Source organism: Mustela nivalis, assembly GCF_964662115.1.
Source record: "Mustela nivalis genome assembly, chromosome: 16".
NCBI lineage: Eukaryota > Metazoa > Chordata > Mammalia > Carnivora > Mustelidae > Mustela > Mustela nivalis.
Genome location: NC_139035.1, coordinates 35502221 through 35523758, shown reverse-complemented (window position 1 = coordinate 35523758; position 21538 = coordinate 35502221). Strand labels below are relative to the sequence as shown.

General features: G+C 37.1%; 1 protein-coding gene across 6 annotated transcripts in view; it reads right to left on the bottom strand.

Annotated features, from left to right (window-relative positions):
• Positions 1-21538, bottom strand: part of SYT14 (synaptotagmin 14) — a 204563-nt gene that overhangs the window by 12475 nt on the left and 170550 nt on the right. For 5 of the 6 annotated variants that reach the window (XM_082701861.1, XM_082701859.1, XM_082701860.1 and 2 more), the window contains one exon: positions 668-857. In XM_082701861.1, the coding sequence (XP_082557987.1) occupies positions 668-857 (190 nt within the window). Of the gene's footprint in view, positions 1-6; positions 99-667; positions 858-21538 lie in introns of those variants that run through there. The other variant, XM_082701863.1, reaches the window with a different exon arrangement.

Below are 21538 nucleotides of genomic sequence, written 5' to 3'. Positions count from 1 at the left end.
CCTCCATTTTCAGGAGCAGGAAGAGGGTTAAGGAGGGAGGAGTGACAGGCATATAGACCAGGGCACGGGTACGCCATCTTGCTTTCCTCTCTTCGCACCTAGGGGAAATATCAAACTATTTCTTATTTTGTTTGTCCTGGTAAAGGCAAAGCCAAGCCATTTAAGAAGAGACTCTGCTGGCAGTACTAATTTATAATATTAAAGGAGAAAAAAATGTGAAGAAACAGTTTCTTCTTAAATTCTTATTGGAGAAAAGAGAATTACTGCATTAGTTCATAGTACTGCATGCAGACTGAAAACACCACATCATTCTTCTGTTGATACCAATAGCTCTACATATTCCTGACCATATCTGTAGAATAGGACTAACTTTAAAAAATCCTGTAACTTTTTCTACCATTGGAAGATAACGGCTATGATAGGGATAATTTATTCGGCAGATACTATGAAAAATTAAAAATCTTGTCACCTTACAATTAATACTTTGAATTTCAAATTTTTCTACTTCCCAAATGACTGGAAATAGAAAACATGAAACAGATTAGCTGATGATTATACCATTTCATTTTGATCGGTTCAGACTAAATGATAGGATTGAGGCCCCTAACACTGAGAGTCCCATAAGTGCAGAAAACATAAGCATTAAAAAAAATTTTTTTTCACTCACTGGGTGGTCTGTTTGCTGCCAAATTTTTGAAGTGGCTGCCTTTTATCACTTCAGCTGATAGTCTTCCAGTGGTGGCATTATAAAGCAGGCCAATGAGAATTTCTGGAACGGAGCCATGTTCAAGAGACTGACATGAGGATGTACTTTCACTACAGGACATTTCTGACACACTCATTTGGGAATCACAGCCCTGCAATCAAGAATGAAGTCTTTATAGTATTTTGTAAAAGTGATATATTAAGAGATACATTGTTAATTCTGTGTTATTGGAATTAGGTAAATCACAATAAAGACAAGAGCTGCAGGCAAAATTCCCAAAGTGCTAAATTAGATATGTTGTTCTTAGTGTATTTTAGTCCCTGGATCTCTTTTCATTATACAGCAGTCAAAGAAATAATAGGATATGAGAAGATTTCACAAATCCCTACACATTTGTATACAAATCAGAGAGGATAAATTTCTTAAACTCATAGGTGCTAATGAGCTATTTTTGAAATGTGCAAAATTGTTGTTTAAAGACTTAATAACCTTAATAACCTTTAAAGACTGACATGGACTCAGACTCAATTACAATAAGTGTAAATGTCTTCACTGTGTTTTTAATGATGAAGATTGGTAAACTCTGATTAAATAAACAAAACTATCTGTTATTTAAAAGTCAGTGTGTAGAACACTGAGAAACAGAAAGTTGGAAAGGGTGGGATATAATTTATCATGCAAATAATAACCAAAAGAAAAGTGTAGCTACAATAATACCAGTCAAGTTTAGCTTTAAGGCAATAACCATTACTAGAGACAAAGAGGTAAACTCAGTTTGAACTTTCAATTTACCAGGAAGATAAAATACCCCCGAATTTCCATGTTTTTAGCAACATGGGCTCAAAATATAGAAAGCAGAAATTGCCAGAGCCAGAAAGAGAAATAGGCAAATCTACAACAATTAGTTGACTAATGGGGGGGATGACTTTAGCCTCCTTTCTTTCTCTAACAGACCAGACAAATAAATACAGTAAATATGTAGAAGATTCGAATATCACAATAAGCAAAACTGACCTAATGGTAATATGTAGAGCACCATACCCAACAACTATGAAATACACATCTTCTCAAACACATAGTGGTATTTTCATAAAACTATTCACAAAAATAAAGCAAATAGCAAAGATTTTCAAATGGCAGAAGTCATTCAGAATAGGTCTTTTAATCAGCTAGAAATCAAAACTAGCTTCTAATAAAGAAAACAATGCCTATATATTTGGAAATACTCATGGTAAATAAATTATAATGAAAACAAACTATCTGAAAAGAGTAATAAAAATAAATAAATGTTAGAGAGTCCAATTTGAGAAGAGAAGACATGAGTAACAAATATCAGGAATGAAAAAGGAGACATCACCACGTATGCTATAGACCACAAAAACATAAAAGGATAGTAAAAACAACTTTCTTCCAACACATTTGAAATTCTGATGAAATGGACAGATTCCTAGAAAACTGCAACGAGTGAAGATGCACACAAGAAGAAATGGAATATCTGAACAGGGTTACTGAAGAGATTTAATTCATAATTAAAAATCTTTCCAAAACAAACAAAATATAAAACCCAAAAACTTCAGCTAGAGGGCTTCACTGGTGAATTCTAACCCCCTGAGCCACCCAGGCACCCCTTCACTTGTGAATTCTAATGAATACTGTTAGTTTTACGAACACTTTTCCAGATAGTAGGGAAAGAGGAAACACTCTCCAGTGCACTTTAAGAATCTAGCCAAAGCCTGACGAGATTATAAAAAAAATTACAGAATTTTCTTATTCATGAGCTTCGATTTAAAACCCTAAATTAAATGATTGGCAAACCATATCTAGCAATGTGTAACTTCATACTTAAAAGAAATTCTTTTGAATGTTTCCCCTTTGAAATTGGGGATGTGACAAACAGTGCCAACTTGACTACTTCTAATCAATACTGCAGTGGCAATTCCAGCTAGTGAAAATCCTTGCCTTACTAAATGCAATGCAATGCAATGCAATAAAATATATAATGATTTGGCAGGGAAGGAGATAAAACTGTACTTATGTGTAGGTTACGTAATTAGGTACAAAAGAAATCTAAACAAGTCCTCAGATGAATTACAGTTACATACAAAGGTAAAACTTTTAAGTCCATACATTGCTATATATCAGCAATAAATCTGAAAATAAAATTTATTCAAAAACAGCACTTAGGGGTGTCTGGCTGGCTTAGTTGATAGAGTGTACGACTCCAGGTCTCAGAGTCGTGAGTTCAAGCCCCTTGCTGGGTGTGGAGCCAACTTAAAATAAAAATTGAAAAAAAATATATAAATTAGCATTTATTAGAGCATAAGATATCAAATATCTAGGAATAAATGTACAAATGATACCTGAGGTCTTTACATAGAAAACTATGAATACAGGTAAACTGAGAAGTGCTACACAGATGTACTATGGTAATGTATCAGAAAGCCCAATTTTGTAACATTCTCGCCAAACTGGCCTAAGGATTAAATGCAGTAACAGTCGAAATCTCAACAGTCGAAATCTCAAAGGGTTTCTCTGTGGAGCCTGACAGGCTAATCCCGAAGTGCTCGTGGTCTATACATACAACGCAGTACTATTCAGCCTTAAAAAAGAAGGAAATCCTGCCATATGTGACAACATGGTTGAACCTGGAGGACGTGATGCTGAGTGAAATAAGCCAGGCACAGACAAATACTGCATGATTCCACTTAAATGAGATCTCTAAAATAGCCACACTTGCAGACGCAAAGAGCAGAATGTTGGCTGCCAAAGGGTGGGGGTAGGGGAAACGGGGAATTGCTGTTCAAGGCGTACATGGTTACAGTTATAGAAGATGAACAAGTTCTAGAGATCTGCTGTACCGTGTGTGCCTGTAATTAATAATATTGTATTTTACACTTAGACATTTGTTAAAGAATAGGTATCATGTTCAATGTTCTTACCACAATAAAATAAAATAAATTAAAATAAAATAAAAACACAATAGAATGCCCTGTTCTACTGAGCATCAAAATTTATCACAAAGTTACATTATTTAAGACAATGTGACAGAAACAATGTAAAATACACTAACAGAATAGAAAGCCCACAAATTAACCTAGGTGTAACAGACACTCAATTTACAACAAGGGTGGAAGCATAAAGCAGTGGGGAAAGGATCATCTTTTTAATGAATAATGCTAAGACAATTGGTTCTCCATCCAGAAATAAATGAAAATCAACCCCTTACCTCAAAACATACCAAAAGTCAATTCTGAATTTAAATATAAAAAGCAAAATGATAAATTCATAGGTTAACACTGGGGATTATATTCATGATCTTAGGGTAGGGAAAGACTTCCTAAAAGGGACAGAAAAGTATTAATCATAAAGGAAACTTGGTGGGGCACCTGGGTGACTCACTGCATTAAAGCCTCTGCCTTCGGCTCAGGTCATGATCCCAGCGTCCTGGGATCAAGCCCCACGTCCAGCTCTCTCTTCAGCGGGGAACCTGCTTCCCCTTCTCTCTCTGCCTGCCTCTCTGTACTTGTGATCTCTGTCTGTCAAATAAGTAAATAAAATCTTAAAGAAAAGAAAAGAAAAGCTTGGTGAATCTGAAAACATTAAAATTAAGAATTTCTGAGATTCAGCAGAATCTTTAGGATGGTGAAAAGGCAAACAACTGAGTGTGAGAGAGGTCTACGACACATATACTGCAATCAGCTCAAATCCAGAATATGTAAAGAACACTTAGAAATCAAACAAGAAAAAAGACAACACAATATAAAAAGTCCCAGACACTTGAACCAGCAACTTTACAGAATAGCCAATAAATATGTGAAATGTTGTTCAACTTTATTAGTAATGAGGGAAATGGAAATGCAGGTATGTAGGTATCCTTACACAACAGACAGGCTGAAATAATCATGTGGCTAGGACACAGAGCAATGGGAATGTTTATGGGCCCTCTGATGGTAAAGCAATATGGTTTTTAAAAATGTTAAAAATGTTAAAAAAACACACATACCTTATGACCAGTATATACCATATCAGAAATATGTACGATGTTTATCAATAGACATGCAAAAGAATGTCTATAGCAGCTTTGCTCCCAAGAGCCCCAGAGAGCAGAATGGATAAATAAATTTGGGTGAGTTCATGTAATACAGCATTGATACTATACACACTCCAGAGCAATGAAAACTAATTAGAACTACATTTACAGACATGACTTGAGCGAAAAATGAACCTAAAATGACACTCGGCTGTATTAACTCCATTTATGTCAATTTCAAAAAAAAAAAAAAAAAGCAACCACAGAAAAACCCCAAGCTAACACCCAAAGACCAGAGAGAACTAAACCACAGTATTTCAAACGCATGAATAGGTGGTAAAACTGTAAATCAAGCAAGAAAGGGATCGATGTAAAAGTCAAAATTGTGGTTAACTCTAGGGGTGGGGAGAGAAGGTTCAGTGATTGGGAAGGGCATGATGGGGGTGTCTGGGGGTATTGGTAACGTTTTATTTCTTGACCTGGATTGTGGTTACATGGGTTGTAGTTTTTTTGTTTTTCATACTTTTTCTTCTTCTTTTTTTTTTTTTTTTTAATATTTTATTTATTTATTTGAGAGAGAGAGAGAAGGCACAAGCAGGGGAAGTGACCTAGGGAGAGGGAGAAGCAGACAGCCTGCTGAGCTGGGAGTCTGATGTGAGACTCGATCCCAGGACCCCAGGATTATGACCTGAGACAGATGCTTAACAAACAGCCACCCAGGTGCCCCTGTTTTCCATACTTTTCTAATGTGTGTTGGATCTCAAAAGATAAAAGGCTTACTGAAGGGATTACCTAATACTAGGATACAATATACGCACAAATTAATGTATGGTGATAAAAAGAAATATTTAGAACTTTCTCTGGAGATTCCTAAGGGAATTATCTCCACAAGTTAAAAAAAAAAAGATAACACTATCTTCTATAATGCATTTTTAGATTTAAAACATTTTAGATGTAGATTTTTCAAATTTAAAAAAAGTCTAAAAATGTTTTCTATAAATCTTTGCATTTACAGTTGGCTTTTTAAGTGATTAAGGATAATTAATGTATACCTGGGAACAGAATTAACCCCCTGGACTAGTATTCAGAGAGACAAAATCTCATATTTTCAGATCTAATTCTAAATCACAGAGGAGAAAGCCAAAGGGAATATACATCTTATATTCCTAAATCATGGGTACACAAAACACATAGTTTGGTATGTTTTCATGACAGTTGGAGGAGAAAACATAATTTTAGTAAGTTTCAATTAGGATATATCATCACTTATGAAAATAGTGTCAAAAACATGCTCAGGCACATTTGGTGCATTTGCTACATTAGGCTATTATACTAGCAGCATCTGTTAGGATATTGTGGAATACATTTTTCATAATATAGTATTTTTCACATTAACCTACTATCAGATAATAACACAGGAATCTAATATTTTCTTACTAACACAGAGGTCATATTGCCTATTTTGAGCCACAAAGTGATGTACCAAGAAAGTCCTGAGAAAGACCTTTCTTGCTTCTGAGGGAAAACAGCCAACTTCTGTCCTCACTTCCCTGCTGCAAGAAATGTCCTTGTCTCTGAGCCTAACAAAAAAGCAAGAGTGATACGATCCTTGATGATCACATTCTATTTCAGGAAGCCCTGATGAAATATAGTAGTGTTTAAGAGGAAAACAAAACACAAAAAACACGAAACACGGAAACACTATTGTCTAAAGGAATTCATTGTGAATTTCTCTGGCCCCTTAGAAAAAGTGCCTGGCTCTTGTCCTTCCCACAGTCCCTGCGAGGCTGGCATGGGTGTGGCATTCCAAAGAGCTAGGAGAGCACAACAGAAACAGTGTGGAATAACTATATAAATAGATTAATGGCAGGAAAGGCAAATTAAATACAGATCCTAGATACCCCAGTGGCGTCTTTCCTCTGACTGTTCCTCAGGGCATGCTGATCCATTTGGTGTATACTCGGGAATGTCTCCTCTCTCTGCAGAACCCATCATTAATTTGTAACTGGGACTCACCTAGGTTGCAGTAACTGCAGGTGATTAACCCAAAGTCAAACAAATCCCAATCATAATTAGGTCTACTTAAAGGAATAGTCCCACAGGCTTCCCAAAGGAAAAGTGTATCTTCTTTCCATCTAACACAGTCTTTTTTTTCTTTTATCTTTTTAATATTTCCTCTCCTCCCTCCTGAGTCCTCTGCCCTAGGGTGGAGGATTATAAGCAATTCTGTGAAAGTAGAAAGAAGTCTATTGAATTTTTCAGAGAAATGAGTAAACTCTATATAATGTTTACCATAAGCTGACTTTGTGTTTATGACACCCACTCCATGTCCTTAATTGTATTAATAGGTTAAAATTTGGTGGTGGGAACTTGCAAATAGAGAGGAAAAAACCTGTACGATTAAAAATATGACATAATTCCTATTAAGGAAATGTACTGGGCTTTTTATTAATACTAAATTGATTCTACCTTACTTGTAACCACTTAGAGTCAGTATTTTTAAGGTGAAACTGCTGAGCTGTGCAATGATAATTACTATAAATTTGAATAGTTTGTTGAATTTATTTTCACTGTGGCTGGAAGATATTCTCTGGTTTTTGATGTAATTTACACATGAAATGCTTTTTACACTTTCCTGGAAACAGGACGACGAGGACGCAGTGGGTGCTGCAGTGTGACAAGAGGGAGGTCACTGCTGCGGTGTTGGAACTGCCACATGGTGTCATCGCCTCCTTTCCTCGGGGCCCCTTCCCAGCCCCAAGGTCTCAATTGCTACCAGCTAGGGAAGGAAGGGATAACCAGAGGCCATTTCAGGGAAGAGAAAACAAGAACAGCATAACTGCTCCAAATCGTGCCCCACTCCAACCCTAGTCCAGGGTGAAGGAGAAGCATTCTGTGTCTGAGTAGGGGTAGAGCTACTGAGTGACCCCAAAGGATAACTAATAAGGGAGCTGGGGATGGGTGGAGAACTTAAATTTCAAGTAGTGTTGGAAGCGGGATCCTTCCCGTTGCCTGTGGCAGAACCTCCGGCTTTCACTAGCTTAAGCAGCTCAAGGGAGTGCAAGGGCTTCTGTAACCAACAGCGAGTCAAGAGGAGTCTCAGGGACTCACCGACCCACATCTTAACCCAGGTCTCTAGATATGAGTTTTCTTTGTCCATTTTGCAGTTGTGTTTCCCAAATTTGGCTTTATTTTCAGGTAGACTCTTCCTTCCTAGTTGCCAGATCGTTTTTAGCAGTCCTGAGAGCCGTAGGAAAGAGGGAGACAGCATGCTGACCTCTTCAAGCAAAACTCCAGAACTTATGTGTTAGGACCCATGAGATTTAATTCCGGGGCTCTGGGATAAAGTCACCTCGTCAGAAGCACAGGGGCAGCTTGGTCTCCCAAGCAAAATCTGGAAACTGTGGCTACAAGGGGGAAGGTATGGATGCTACGTCGCATGGCCCTCTGTGAGGACGACCACCCACGTTACTGAGGGGCTGCTCCTGGGGCTGCTCTTGTGCTGTGACTACTTCCCTCATGGTCTTTGTCAGGTTGGCTCTGCAGCTATCAGCCTCGCAAGAGCCAGGGAGGAGGAAAAGACAGCTCAGTGGAAGGGATGGTTAGTCTACTCCAGGAGCACAGCTCTGCCATCCACGTTGGGTAATGGAGAGTGAAGGAGAGAGTAGTAAACTCTTGCTTTCTCTTTCACAAAGTTTTTTTGATATTAACACTGAAAACTTACCGCACTGATAAGCTTAATATATGAGGAAATATTTATTGTAAAACAAATAGAAACAAAATATTTTATATTATCAATATTGCACTACAATATCATGTAGAAATGGTCACACAAAACTGCTTCGATTAAGATGTTCCTATATCTAGGTATATACATGAATGCACATAAATGCACGTTATTTTTCTTGCTGTGTTCAATAAGAACATATTTAATTTGAGATTCTTGTATATACGTTTGTAAGACTGGCTTATGAAGTTCATAGATTTTTCTCATGCTCTCTAGTAACTCCTATGCCATATACACTACTTCAAAGAGTACAAAGGAAAAGTACTCAGCTTCTCTTTGAGACTTGTATAATTTTGACACCAACTAGACAAGAAGAACATAAGAAAATTATAAGCCAATCTCACTTATAAACATATATGCAGAAATCTGAAATTAGACATTGTTAAGTTGAATTCAACAAAAATATATATACTTATGCACATATACATATGTAATCATATACATATATACATACACATATATGTTTTTCATCAAATAGGCATTATTCTGGGAGAGTTATTTGTGCATTGGAGTTGGGTAGAGTTGGGTAAAACTTGCATCTGAAATTCAACCATCTTTTTTTTTTCTTTTTTTTTTTAAATGAGAATCTTTCTGACTACTGATTGAATTTCTTAATGATATTAAGTCTTTTCATGTTTTCTATGATCCCTAAATCTCTTCTTAGGAATTTTCATTTTTCAAGAAAATTGCTCATTCCAAAAAGTTTCCAAGTTTGTTTTCCTAGAGTTATTTTCCTTATGATTTTAAAATTTCCACAAGGGGCACCTGACTGGCTCAGTCAGTTAAGTGCCTAACTCTTGATTGAGAAGGAAGGAAATAATAAAGACTAGAGCAGATATAAATGATAAAGAAACAATAGGGCTGCCTGGGTGGCTCAGTCGGTTAAGCAGCTGCCTTCAGTTCAGGTCATGATCCCAAGGTCTTGGGATCAAGCCTCGCATTGGGCTCCCTGCTCAGTAAGGAGTCTGCTTCTCCCTCTCCCTGCCGCTGCTCTGCCTACTTGTGCTAAGGAAAAAAAGAAAAAAAAAAGAAACAAAAGAGAGAAAAAAGAAAAAAAAAAAACAATAGAACAGGTCTTTGAAACCAGGAGCTGGTTCTTTGAAAAAAATGAGTAAAATTGATAAATCTCTAGCCAGACTTATCAAGAAGAAAAGAAAAGGACCCAAATAAATAAAATCACAAACAACAGAGGAGAAATAACATCCAACACCACAGAAATACAATTATGAGAATATTATGAAAAACTATATGCCAACAAATTTGACAGCCTAGAAGAAACAGATAAATTCCTAGAAACATATAAACTACCAGAACTGAAATAGGAAGAAATAGAAAACTTGAAGAGACTGATAACGAGCAAAGGAATGAATCAGTAATCAAAAACTCCACTAAACAAATGTCCAGGACCAGATGGCCTCGCAGGCAAATTCTACCAAACATTTAAAGAAGAGTTAATACCGATTTTTCTCAAACTATTGTAAAACAACAGAAAAGGAAGGAAAACTTCCAAATTAATTCTGTAAGGGCAGCATCACCCTGATACCAAAAGCAGATAAAGACACTACTAAAAAAGAGAATGACAGGCCAATATCCCTGATGAACACAGAAGCAAAAATTCTCAAGAAAGATGGGATCGGGAGGGAGACAAGCCATAAGAGACTCTTAATCTCACAAAACAAACTGAGGGTTGGTGGCGGGTAGGGAGTAGGGCTAGGGTGGCTGGGTTAGGGACATCGGGGAGGGTATGTGCTATGGTGAGTGTGTGAAATGTGTAAGCCTGCTGATTCACAGACCTGTACCTCTGGGGCAAATAATACATTATATGTTAATAAAAATAATTTTAAAAAAGAAAATATTAGTAAACTGAATCCAACAATACATTAAAAAAATTTATTCACCATGATCAAGTGGGATTTATTCCTGCAAGAGTGGTTCAATATTTGCAAATGAATCAACATGATACATCAAATAAATAAAAGAAAGGATAAGAACCAGATGATCATTTCAATATACTCAGAAAAAGCACTTGACAAAATACAACATCCATTCATGATAAAAACCCTCAACAAAGGAGCTTTTCAGGGAGGTACCTCAATATAATAAAGGCCACCTATGAAAAACCCACAGCTAATATAACCCTCAGTGGGGAAAGAGAGCTTTTCCCGTGTGGTCAGAAAAAGGACAGGATGCCCATTCTCACCACTTTTATTCAACATAGATACTGGAAGTCCTACCCATTGCAATCAGACAACATAAAGAAATAAAAGGCATTTTAATCAGTAAGGAAAAAATAAAACTCACTACTTGCAGATGACTTGATACCATATATTGAAAACCTGAAAGACTTCACCAAAAAACTGCTAGAACTGGTAAACAAATTCAGTAAAGTTGCAGGATACAAAACCAATGTATAGAAATCTATTACATTTCTATACCCCAATAATGAGGCAGCAGAAAAAGAAATTAAGGACTCAATCCCATTTATTATTGCTCCAAAAACAGTAAGATACCTAGGAATAAACCTAACAAAAGGTGTATTCTGTACTCTGAAAACTATAAAACACTGATGAAAGAAATTGAAGATGACACAGAGAAATGGAAAGACATGCTCATGGATTGGAGTAACAAATATTGTTAAAATGTCTATACTACCAAAAGCAACGTACATATTTAACCCAATTCTTTTTAAAAAAATTATTTTTAAAACATTTTTATTTGTTTTTTTAATTCCTTTTCAGTGTTCCAGAATTCATTGTTTATGCAACACACCCAGTGCTCCATGCAGTATGTGCCCTCCATAATACCCACCACCAGGCTCACCCAACCTCCCATCCCCTTCCCTCCAAAGCCCTCAGATTGTTTTTCAGAGTCCACAGTGTTTCATGATTCTTCTCCCCCTCCAATTTCCCCCAAGTTCCTTCTCCTCTCCATCTCCCCATGTCCTCTGTGTCATTCCTTATGCTCCACAAATAAGCAAAACCATATGATAATTGACTCTCTCTGTTTGACTTATTTCACTCAGCATAATCTCTTCCAATCCCATCCATGTTGACACAAAAGTTGGGTATTCATCCTTTCTGATGGAGGCATAATACTCCATAGTGTATATGGACCACATCTTCCTTATCTATTCATCCATTGAAGGGCATCTTGCTTGGTTCTTTCTAGTTTGGTGACTGTGGCCATTGCTGCTATGAACATTGAGGTACAGATGGCCCTTCTTTTCACTACATCTGTATCTTTGGGGTAAATACCCAATAGCGCAATTGCAGGGTCACAGGGAAGCTCTATTTTTAATTTCTTAAGGAATCTCCACACTGTTCTCCAAAGTGGCTGCCACCAACTTGCATTCCTACCAACACTGTAAGAGGGTTCCCCTTTCTCCACATCCTCTCCAACACATGTTGTTTACTGTCTTATTTAACCCAATTCTTATCAAAATACCAAAAGCAATTTTCACAGAACTAGAACCAACAATCTTAAAATTTGTATGGACCCACAAAAAACCCAGAATAGCCAAATCAACCTTGAAGAAAAGAAAAAGCTGGATGCATAACATTTCCAGACTTCAAGTGATATTACAAAGCTATAGTAATCAAAACAGTATGGTACCAGCACAAAAACAGACACATAGATCAACAGAACAGTATAGAAAACCCAGAAACGAACCCACAATTATATATGGTCAATTAATCTATAATAAAACAGAAAAGAATATCCAATGGGAAAAAGAATGTCTCCTTCAGCAAATCGTGTCAGGAAACTGGACAACAACATGCAAAAGAATGAAACTGGACTATTTTCTAACACCATACAAAAAATAAGTTCAAAATGGATGAAAGAAAAAAAATGGATGAAAGATCTAAATGTGAAGCCATCAAAATCCTAGAAGAGAACACAGGCAGCAACTGCTTTCTAGACAGGTCTCCTGAGGCAAGGGAAACAAAATAAAAAATAAATTACTAGGGCTTCATTAAAATAAAAGCTTCTGCACAGCAAAGGAAAAATCAACAAAACTAAAAAAGGCAACCTGTGGAATGGGAGAAGATATTTGTAAATGATGTATATGACAAAGGGTTAGTATCCAAAACATATTAAAAAAAACTTACAAAAACCAACACCAAAAATCCCAAATAAAAAACTTCAATTAAAAGTATGCAGAAGACATGAACAGACATTATTCCAAAGAGGACATATAGATGGCCAACAGATACATGAAAAGATGCTCATCATCAGGGAACTGCAAATCAAAACTACAATGAGATATCATCTCACACCTGTCAGAATGGCTAAAATCAACAACACAAGAAACAACAGGTGTTGGCGAGGATGTGGAGAAAGGAGAACCCTCTTGCACTGTTGGTGGGATGCAAACAGGTGCAGCCACTTTGGAAAACAGTATGGAAGTGCATCAAAAAGTTAAAAAATAGAACTACCCTATGATCCAGCATTTGCACTACTATGTATATAACAAACAAATACAGGAATTCTAATTCAAAAGGATATATGCATCCCTATATTTATAACAGCATTATCTACAATAGCCAAGTTATGGAAACAGCCCAAGTGTCCATTGATTGATGAATGGATAAAGATGTCATGTAAATGTACGTGTGTGCATGCCCATGCATGTGTAAAATGGAATATTACTCAGCCATAAAAAAGAATGAAATGTTGCTATTTGCAGTGACGTGGACAGAGGTAGAGAGTATTACACTACATGAAGTAAGTCATTCAGAGAAAGACAAATATGTGATTTCACTCATGTGTGGAATGTTAGATACAAAACAAATGAGTAAAAGGGAAAAAGAGAGAGAGAGGCAAATAAAGAAATAGACTCTTAACTGCAGAGAACAAAGTGATGGATACCAGAAGGGAGATGGATGGGGGGATGGGCAGGTGATAGGGGTTCAGAAGGGCACTTGCTATCATGAGCACTGGGTGTTGCATCACTGTACTGTACACCTGAAAGTATTATTACACTGTATGTTTCTAACTGGAATTTCAATAAAAACTTTTTTAAAAATTACACTTATCCTTTCCCACTAGCGTTCTTGATTCTGCTCATCCTGTTTCTTTTTTTCCCCCATAATACTCATAACCATCTCGTATACTGTATACTTATTATATTTATTTATTATGCTTGTTGTCTCTCTCCTTCCTCCTCTCCCACAATTAATTAAGTTCCATGCAGATCAAAATTTATTTCTGTTTTTCATTAATGTACACCCAATCACTAGAACAGTATCTGGCAAAGGACATATGTGATAGATCTATGTTGAATGAATTTCTAATTTCATTGCAATGTGGTCAAAGAAGTTTATATGATATTGATTCTTTGATATTTGTGGAGACTTCCTTTGTGGCCTGGCATATGGTTGACATTTGTAACGGTTCTACATATGCTTACATCTATTAAGTAGAGGTCTCGTATATAAATCAGACTTGTTAAGTATTACTCAAATCTACCATATCCTTACTTGTATCTTCCTGCTTATCTCAATTTTCTAAGTGTTTAACAATCTCTTGGCTCACCATCAGTTCTTCCGTCTTATTTCTTCCCTTGAATTCAACATTCAACATATATGCTTTAGCGATTATCCCAGCAATGATCTATGAGTGGCAAACTCTCTTGGCCTTTGCCTGAAAATATCTGGAGTTTGGCTTCTCCCCTAAGAGATAAGTTAGGTGGCAATTATGCTCTAAGCTGGTAGTTCATTTACCTTGGCACCTTAAGGTTACTATACCAGGGCCTTCTGGTCTTCAGCACTGTTGAGAAGCCTTCAACAATAGCTGAACTATTGTTTCCTTTCATTTTCTCTGTGGTTACATCCGTCATTTTGTCTTGGGGTTTTGTCCTCTTACTGTAGCTTTTATAGGTGTGCATTCATTTTGATAATCCTGTCTAGGCCGTGTGTTTTCTCAATCTGATGATCCAAGTATTTCAAACACTGCCTCTCATTTTCTGTGGTCTCTCATTCTGCAGTTCTTTTAAGAAAATATATTTCACATTTTCATTCTACCCTCCATTTTCCTTACCCTCTTACTCATATTTTTCATTGATTCTATTTTTAATGACTCTATTTTTCATTCTGGAAGTTCCATATGGTCATTATTTAAATCTGCCTCCTTTTCCCATATTGTCTTATTCTTTCCTTGTGGTTTCTATTACTTCTTTTAGCTCTTTACTCATTTAAAGTGCATTTATTTTATACTCTCTTTCACAGTGTTCTATTAGTTTAGGTCCTAGAGATGCCAATATACCTACCTCTGGGGTCTACGGACTATCATTCATGGTGGATCATTTCTTATTGTTTATATTTTTTTACATGTGAGTTAATCTTCAGGGGGGATTATTTTTTTCTGTAGGAATTCTGTATGGCCTAGGTTTGGCTACCTAAACAAAACAGGACATCATTTAAGGAAAGAAGTAAGAAGTAATAGAGACAGCATATTGGCAGAAAACCAACAGTGCCCATAACACCATCAGACCTAATATTTTTATTCTCAGTTTGTTTAATGATTTTCAGAATCACTCATATTCATCTCACAATCCTGATTTATTTGTGAGCGGACTTTAGGCTAGTTGCAAAAATAATTATATACAGCGTATACTGTTTTCTCTTCTTAAAGGAATGGCAGTATAAATGTTTATTGACTGCTTGTTCTGTTCAAGGCACTGTACTAGGAAAGAGATTAACTGATTTCAAGGCAGACTATAAAAAATGCCTTGAGAGGCTTTATGGGAGAATATAGGTGGATACGATTAACCCGGGGAAATCAGAAACTCTATTCCTGAGAAGAGACATTTGAAGTTGGCTCTGAAGGGATTTCAACAGGCATGAGGAATGGCATGTCAGACGGAGTGTGAGCTAAGGCCGGAATACGGAGAACAGGTTTGGTAAATGTCAGTTGATCTGGTATGGCTGGCGTATGTCGGGAAAGAAGTAAAAATGTAGCTAGAAAGGAGGGCTGAGGCCAAATTCGCTCACTGAGCACCATTTCTATCAGAGACTTGTAATACTGCACTGTAACCTTTGCTTTGTCTGTCTCTCCTGCCAGACTGTAAGTCCCCTGAGGGCAGAACCTTTGTTTTATTCATCTTTGTATGTCCCTAAATATCACTCAGCAGGCATTTAATAAATACTGTTGAATGAAAGAATAAATTGTGAAAGACATGAAACGTGGTGGCCAGAAAAACCAGACCTGGCTCTAAGCAGTGGGAAGCGGGAGAGGGATTTTGAAGTGGGGAGTAACAGGCTGAGGCCTGTGTCTTAGAAAAATAACCGAAGGCCAAACACGTGGCAGGCCTGAGTGCCTGGGCTGATGGCAGGATTTATTTTGTTGCACTATTGATAGCCAAGCCTCTCCTTGAGAGCCGACTCATGGCCTGTCTTTGTGTACATTTTACAACTTTAGCAAAAATTTGCAGTTTTTCACCTTGAAGCAAAATATGAGACTTTAAAAAAATCTGATTTATAATAATTGATAATAACATGGAAACATGTTATAGTGGCAGTAATCACATAAGATTTTTGTACCCTAACAGATCAGTCATATATTAAGAACTATGACTTTTGCTTCACAATGAATGTAGCTGACTTCCCTGTCTTCTTAGGGTGTATCACACAGCTGAAAATTGCAACAGCTTTTTTTTTTTTTTTTTAAGATTTTATTATTTATTTCAGAGAGAGAGAGAGAGAGAGAGAGAGGAAGCACGCAAGTAGGGGCGGGAGGGAGGGGCAGGAGAAGAGGGAGGGAAGAAGAGAGAGGAGCAGACTCCCTTCTGAGCACACAGCCCAGTGCTAGACTCAGTCTCACAACTCTGAGGTCCTGACCTGAGCCGAAATCACAAGTTGGATGCTTAACCAACCGAGCCACCCAGGTGTACCAGGCAAAAGCTTTCTTCCTCTGAGATGTTTGAGTCCCTGGCAACACATATTGGGTTGCTAAGGTAGTAAAGACTGTACTGCAGAAATACCCTCACGTATATATCTGGGGGGAGGTGTGAGCTTTTAAAAACTGGTCACTAAACTTACAGAGTGTTAGAACTGTAGTTATTCCTGTGTGAATTAGTGTACCCCAAACGTGCTGAATGTTCCTTTTACTTTGTTTTAAATGAGAGGATTCAAATCTATGTTTTTAATAGAAATAGATATATTTCGTAACTACTGGAAGACTAAATAGAACGATAATTGGAAAATAATAGCTCCAAATTGTTTCTAAATGTCTTCCAAGTTTGGGATTGTATTCTATTAACCACAGGCTCCTGGTTTTCCAACTGTGGTTAGTGGAATTTCTTGAATTTCACTTTTAAAATATAGTTTTATCTATTTAAAAACGAAAACAGGAGCGCCTGGGTGGCTCAGTCAGTTGAACGTCCAACTGTGGATTTCGGCTCAGGTCACGATCTCAGGGTTCTGAGATCGAGCCCTGCGGTGGGCTCCCCGAGGGGAGAGGAGCCTGCTTAAGATTCTCTTTTCCTCTCCCTCGGTCCCTCCCTGCCCCACAAGGGAAAAAATAACATCACATGCACATAAAGGAGTATTAACATAAAGAGGCAGTACAATGAGCTGGTAAGGGAAGGAAACTTTAGAGGCAATCAGGGTCCGTCAGTTAAGGGACTATGACTTCTGGATACAGACTTCAGCATCTCCAAGCTTTAGTTTACCTAAAAGACATGAAGTAACTGTCTACTTCCTTAGTACTTCTCCCGCTTGGTAACATACAAGAGAACCAGCCTTGTATCTGGACTGCAGGTTTCACTCAACACTGTATTTTGGACTGACCATTTCTGTTTAACTGAGAAGTATCCGAGATTGCAGAGTCGGCTCTTTAGAAAGGGAGAAATCATTTCCAACTCCTTATCTATGTGAATGGAACTCTTCTCTACATGGTGTAATCTGAAAAAAAGAACTAAAGTGGGTTCAGAGCAGAGGGAAGACTAAAATGTATCATCAGCAGTTGTGTAACTGTAGGTACGGGTGCTCTGGAATAGGACGGTTGGGCTTCTCCCTCCCCGACAATCTCCCATCTGTGTGACTGTGGACATGTTTTACAATTTGCTTGAGACTCAATGTCCTTATCTGTAAAAGGAAGACGGAACTAGTACTACCTTAAAATTTTTGTCTAAAATTTTTGCTTATTAAAACAGCTTCATGATTTTTAGTGTTTGATATCGTAAATATACGTTATAAAATAAGATTTCTGTTAGTAAAGTATCATTATTATCTGCTTTATATATTGGGTTATAAATAATATTTCATTTGAAATAAAGGGTGTGAATGCTTGAAAATCCTGAAAACCACATAGAACACTATCTTTCTATCCTTCTGTTTGTGAATGGTCCATTCAAATGACCAAATTTTAAACACTGTAAGACGGTGCTGCCCCCTGCTGACTTGGTTTCTCCAACATACTTTGAGACTTGTGGAAATCAAAACTTATACTTTATAATAATTAAGTAAGCCTAAGGTAAGCTAGAAGACTATATAATAATGCAGACGGTAAAATATTAAATATAGCTCTAAATAATATATGAAGTCTGTCAAGATACTGAAGTACAAACAATCTCATGGTGGGAACAAATAAATATAATAATATACTCTCCTAACTGGGTAATCTTTAACAAATTTAGAGATCCCATTCCAAATAACCATTATAATTGCTATTGTTTTAAGTGCTGCTGACGCCTTGTGGAAAATTAGCAAAATATATACATTTTGTCCTAATTTAAATCTTCAATAATTATTTCCCCGATTCTTTCACTGAATGAACAGCAGCTTGATCTTCATTTCCTCATACTAGATAGCATTCGTCTTCTGACTAGTACCAAAGTACTAAATTTACATGACTCTATGCCAGAAACCCTCGGTATCTTCTTTCTTTTAATCTCACATATCCAACCAGTCACATCCTGGTGATTTTTCCTGCAGAAATCATCTCATAATTGGCTCATCCTTACACAAAAGCTCCTCTAATAGAGGCTTATCACCTAGTAGTGCAAAGAGTACTTGACAAGAAATCAAAAGAGCTAAGAGCAATGTTACCTGCTGTTAGCTTCAAGATGTTTGGTAACTTACCTATTGAGATTCTCATTTTTCTTCATTATAAAAGAGAGACTCCCTTTCATATTCTAGCCAGTAATAAGATTACATGAGCTAACATATAAGTGCTTTGAAAATAGATCACTATGACAACTTTATTTCTATAATGCAACAGCATCTTCGTTAGCTCTTCCCCATGTTAATGTTTTCTGTACGCCATGATCTATGCACCCTGCCGTGGATATATGGAGTGGGAAGTGAGGGGTGCAAAGGATGGGGAGAAAGCAGACAGATAAGAAATTTTCTACATTCAGTTAGGTCAACCACATTGTCCACTCAATGTGTTACTTACTTTTGAGTCTTTGAACTTTGGCCTTAAAACTCTCCTCTGTAATGTTCTTAGGTCTTACTTAATTGGATGACCATTTTAAGGCAGCTTACCACACTCTGTGTCACCAATCTCCATACCAGAGGAAAAGACATCAGACACTAATAAACCAGACTTCTATCAAATTGGTTTTAATGGTGATGCAACTCTTCTTGAATACAGGTAAAGGCAGAATGGTGAAGTAAGGACATCTGACAATCTGTTCCTTTATAAAAGCAAAAAGAATACTGGTAAAAAATTGTCAAAAATCAACTTTTTCAGAACTCCTAGTTAACCAAAGGCTCGCAATACCAAGGACTGTTTGTGCAAGAGAAGTGGCTGAATACCAGTAAGAACAAGAAGCTTTGTGGCATTTTGAATTTACCCTCTTCCCGTCTTCCACTTCCCAGTTCCATGGTGGCCTTGAAAACCGACAGTCTCACAACCCTGTGTTAGCTGTGAAAAACAGCAACTGAACAGACAGTGGACGAGTAAGAAAAGGTTTGGAGCTTCCCCAAAGCCTGAATCCCAGAGAACTAGTATTACTCGACTTGTCTGACAAGTCCCTGAAAAGCTCCATTCTCAAGCTTTGTTTTGATTTGACCTTACTCAAAGCTTGATAAATGTGTTCAGTACCACTGTATCCAAAGGAAATTTGTGGAAACAATTTTAAGCAACTGCTTAAAATCACAGTCAGCTGAGAAAGCAGTACTAGTACCTAGTACTAGTACTAGGGCTAACAAGAGGCTGATGAAAACACTGGAACAAAAGTCTTGGGAATGAGAAGTTCATAGGAGGCTATGATAAGCTTCAAACACTCCCAGGAATCAAAAGTCCGTGCACATATGTAAGGCTATGCACATGCCCAGGAAAGACCCGGGAAGGCCTAACCTCACCTCGAACTGACCCTGAGGCTTGGTGCATGCATGAAGTGACAGATAAGGCACAATTGTAAATTTGCTGCTGGAGCACTGAAGGCATGCCAAACACACAAATGCTAGGAGATATTATAAAGGCATTTAAGAAAATCTTGACAATGGCTGGGAGATTTACACAAGGCATTTAAGGAAATCTTGGTCCAATCATTAGCTGACAACTAATCTAACTGAACAGACCTCAGTAGCCCTCCCTCTTTCTTTGCCTCCCCCCCCCCCAAAAAACTCATGCACACACTCTAAAAAACAACAACTCAAACCACACGAAGAAACAAAGAGAATTAGCCAAGGTAACTACATAGGTAAAAATATATATAGAAGAGAAGAGTGTATAAAAGAGAAGAGAGTATAAAAGTATTTTAGTTTGTAAAGTGGTGGTAGGGTGAATAATGCCTCTAACAAAGAGGTCCATATTCTAATCTCCAGAACCTATGAATATTTACCTTATATTACAAAGGTGACTTTAGATGGGGTTACGTAACATAAGGACATTATCCTGGATTATCTGAATAGGCCCAAAATAATCACAAGGTCCTTAGAGGGAGGTAGGAGAGGAGGAGGTCAAGAAAGAGGAAGAAATGTGAAGACACTATGTTGCCGGCTTTGAAAATGGAGGAGGAATCCCATGAAGAAATGCAGATGGCCTGTAAAAGCTAGAAAAATGAATGAATGAATGAATGAATGAATGAAGACAGGAAGATCTTTCTTTGGCATTTCCAGAAAAAAAACAGCCCTTCCTATAAATTTTGGAATTCTGACCTCTGGAACTGTAGGATAATAAATTTTTGTTGTTTTAAGTTTGTAGCAATTTGTTACAGTAGTAATAGTAATATAACTCATTAATTCTTTTCTTCACTATCTTATTTAAAAGACATGAAATAAAGAATAAGTATAATCTGGTTCAGATTAATATCAACTTAATTTCAATAGTATATAAAAAATTTAATAAATAGTTCCATTCCCTTCCTCCCTCCTTTATGCTATTATTGTCATATAAATTATACCTTTATATATTATAAATCTATCAACAAATTTTATACTTATTTAAAGTTAAAATGTTAATTTTTATCACCAGGTAAGCCACTAAGAACTTAAAAAAGAGAGTCAAAGAAACAAAGCAATTAAACAGTATATTAGAAAATAACTATTTAACATAAAAGAAACTAAAAATAGAGAAATAGAAAAACAAAAAAGGCATGATATATAGAAAATAAATAATAAAATGGCTGTTTTATTAATCAGCAATTATACTGATATAGACTAAAGAGACCAATCAAAAGGGAGGGGTTAACAAAATGATTTAAAAAAACAAGACCCAATTATATGCTGTCTACAGAGTCACATGTTAGATCCAAAGATCCAAACAGAATGAAAGTAAAATGACTGGGGGGCCTGGGTGGCTCAGTGGGTTAAAGCCTCTGCCTTTGGCTCAGGTCGTGATCCCAGGGTCCTGGGATTGAGCACCATACTGGGCTCTCTGCTCAGCGGGGAGCCTGCTTCCCTTCCTCTCTCTTTGCCTGCCTCTCTGCCTACTTGTGATCTCTGTCTGTCAAATAAATAAAATCTCAAAAAAAAAAAAAAAAAAAGAAAGAAAGTAAAATGACTAAAAAAGACCAACCATGCAAACAGAAACCAAAAGGGAGCTGGTGTGGTTCTACCAATGTCAG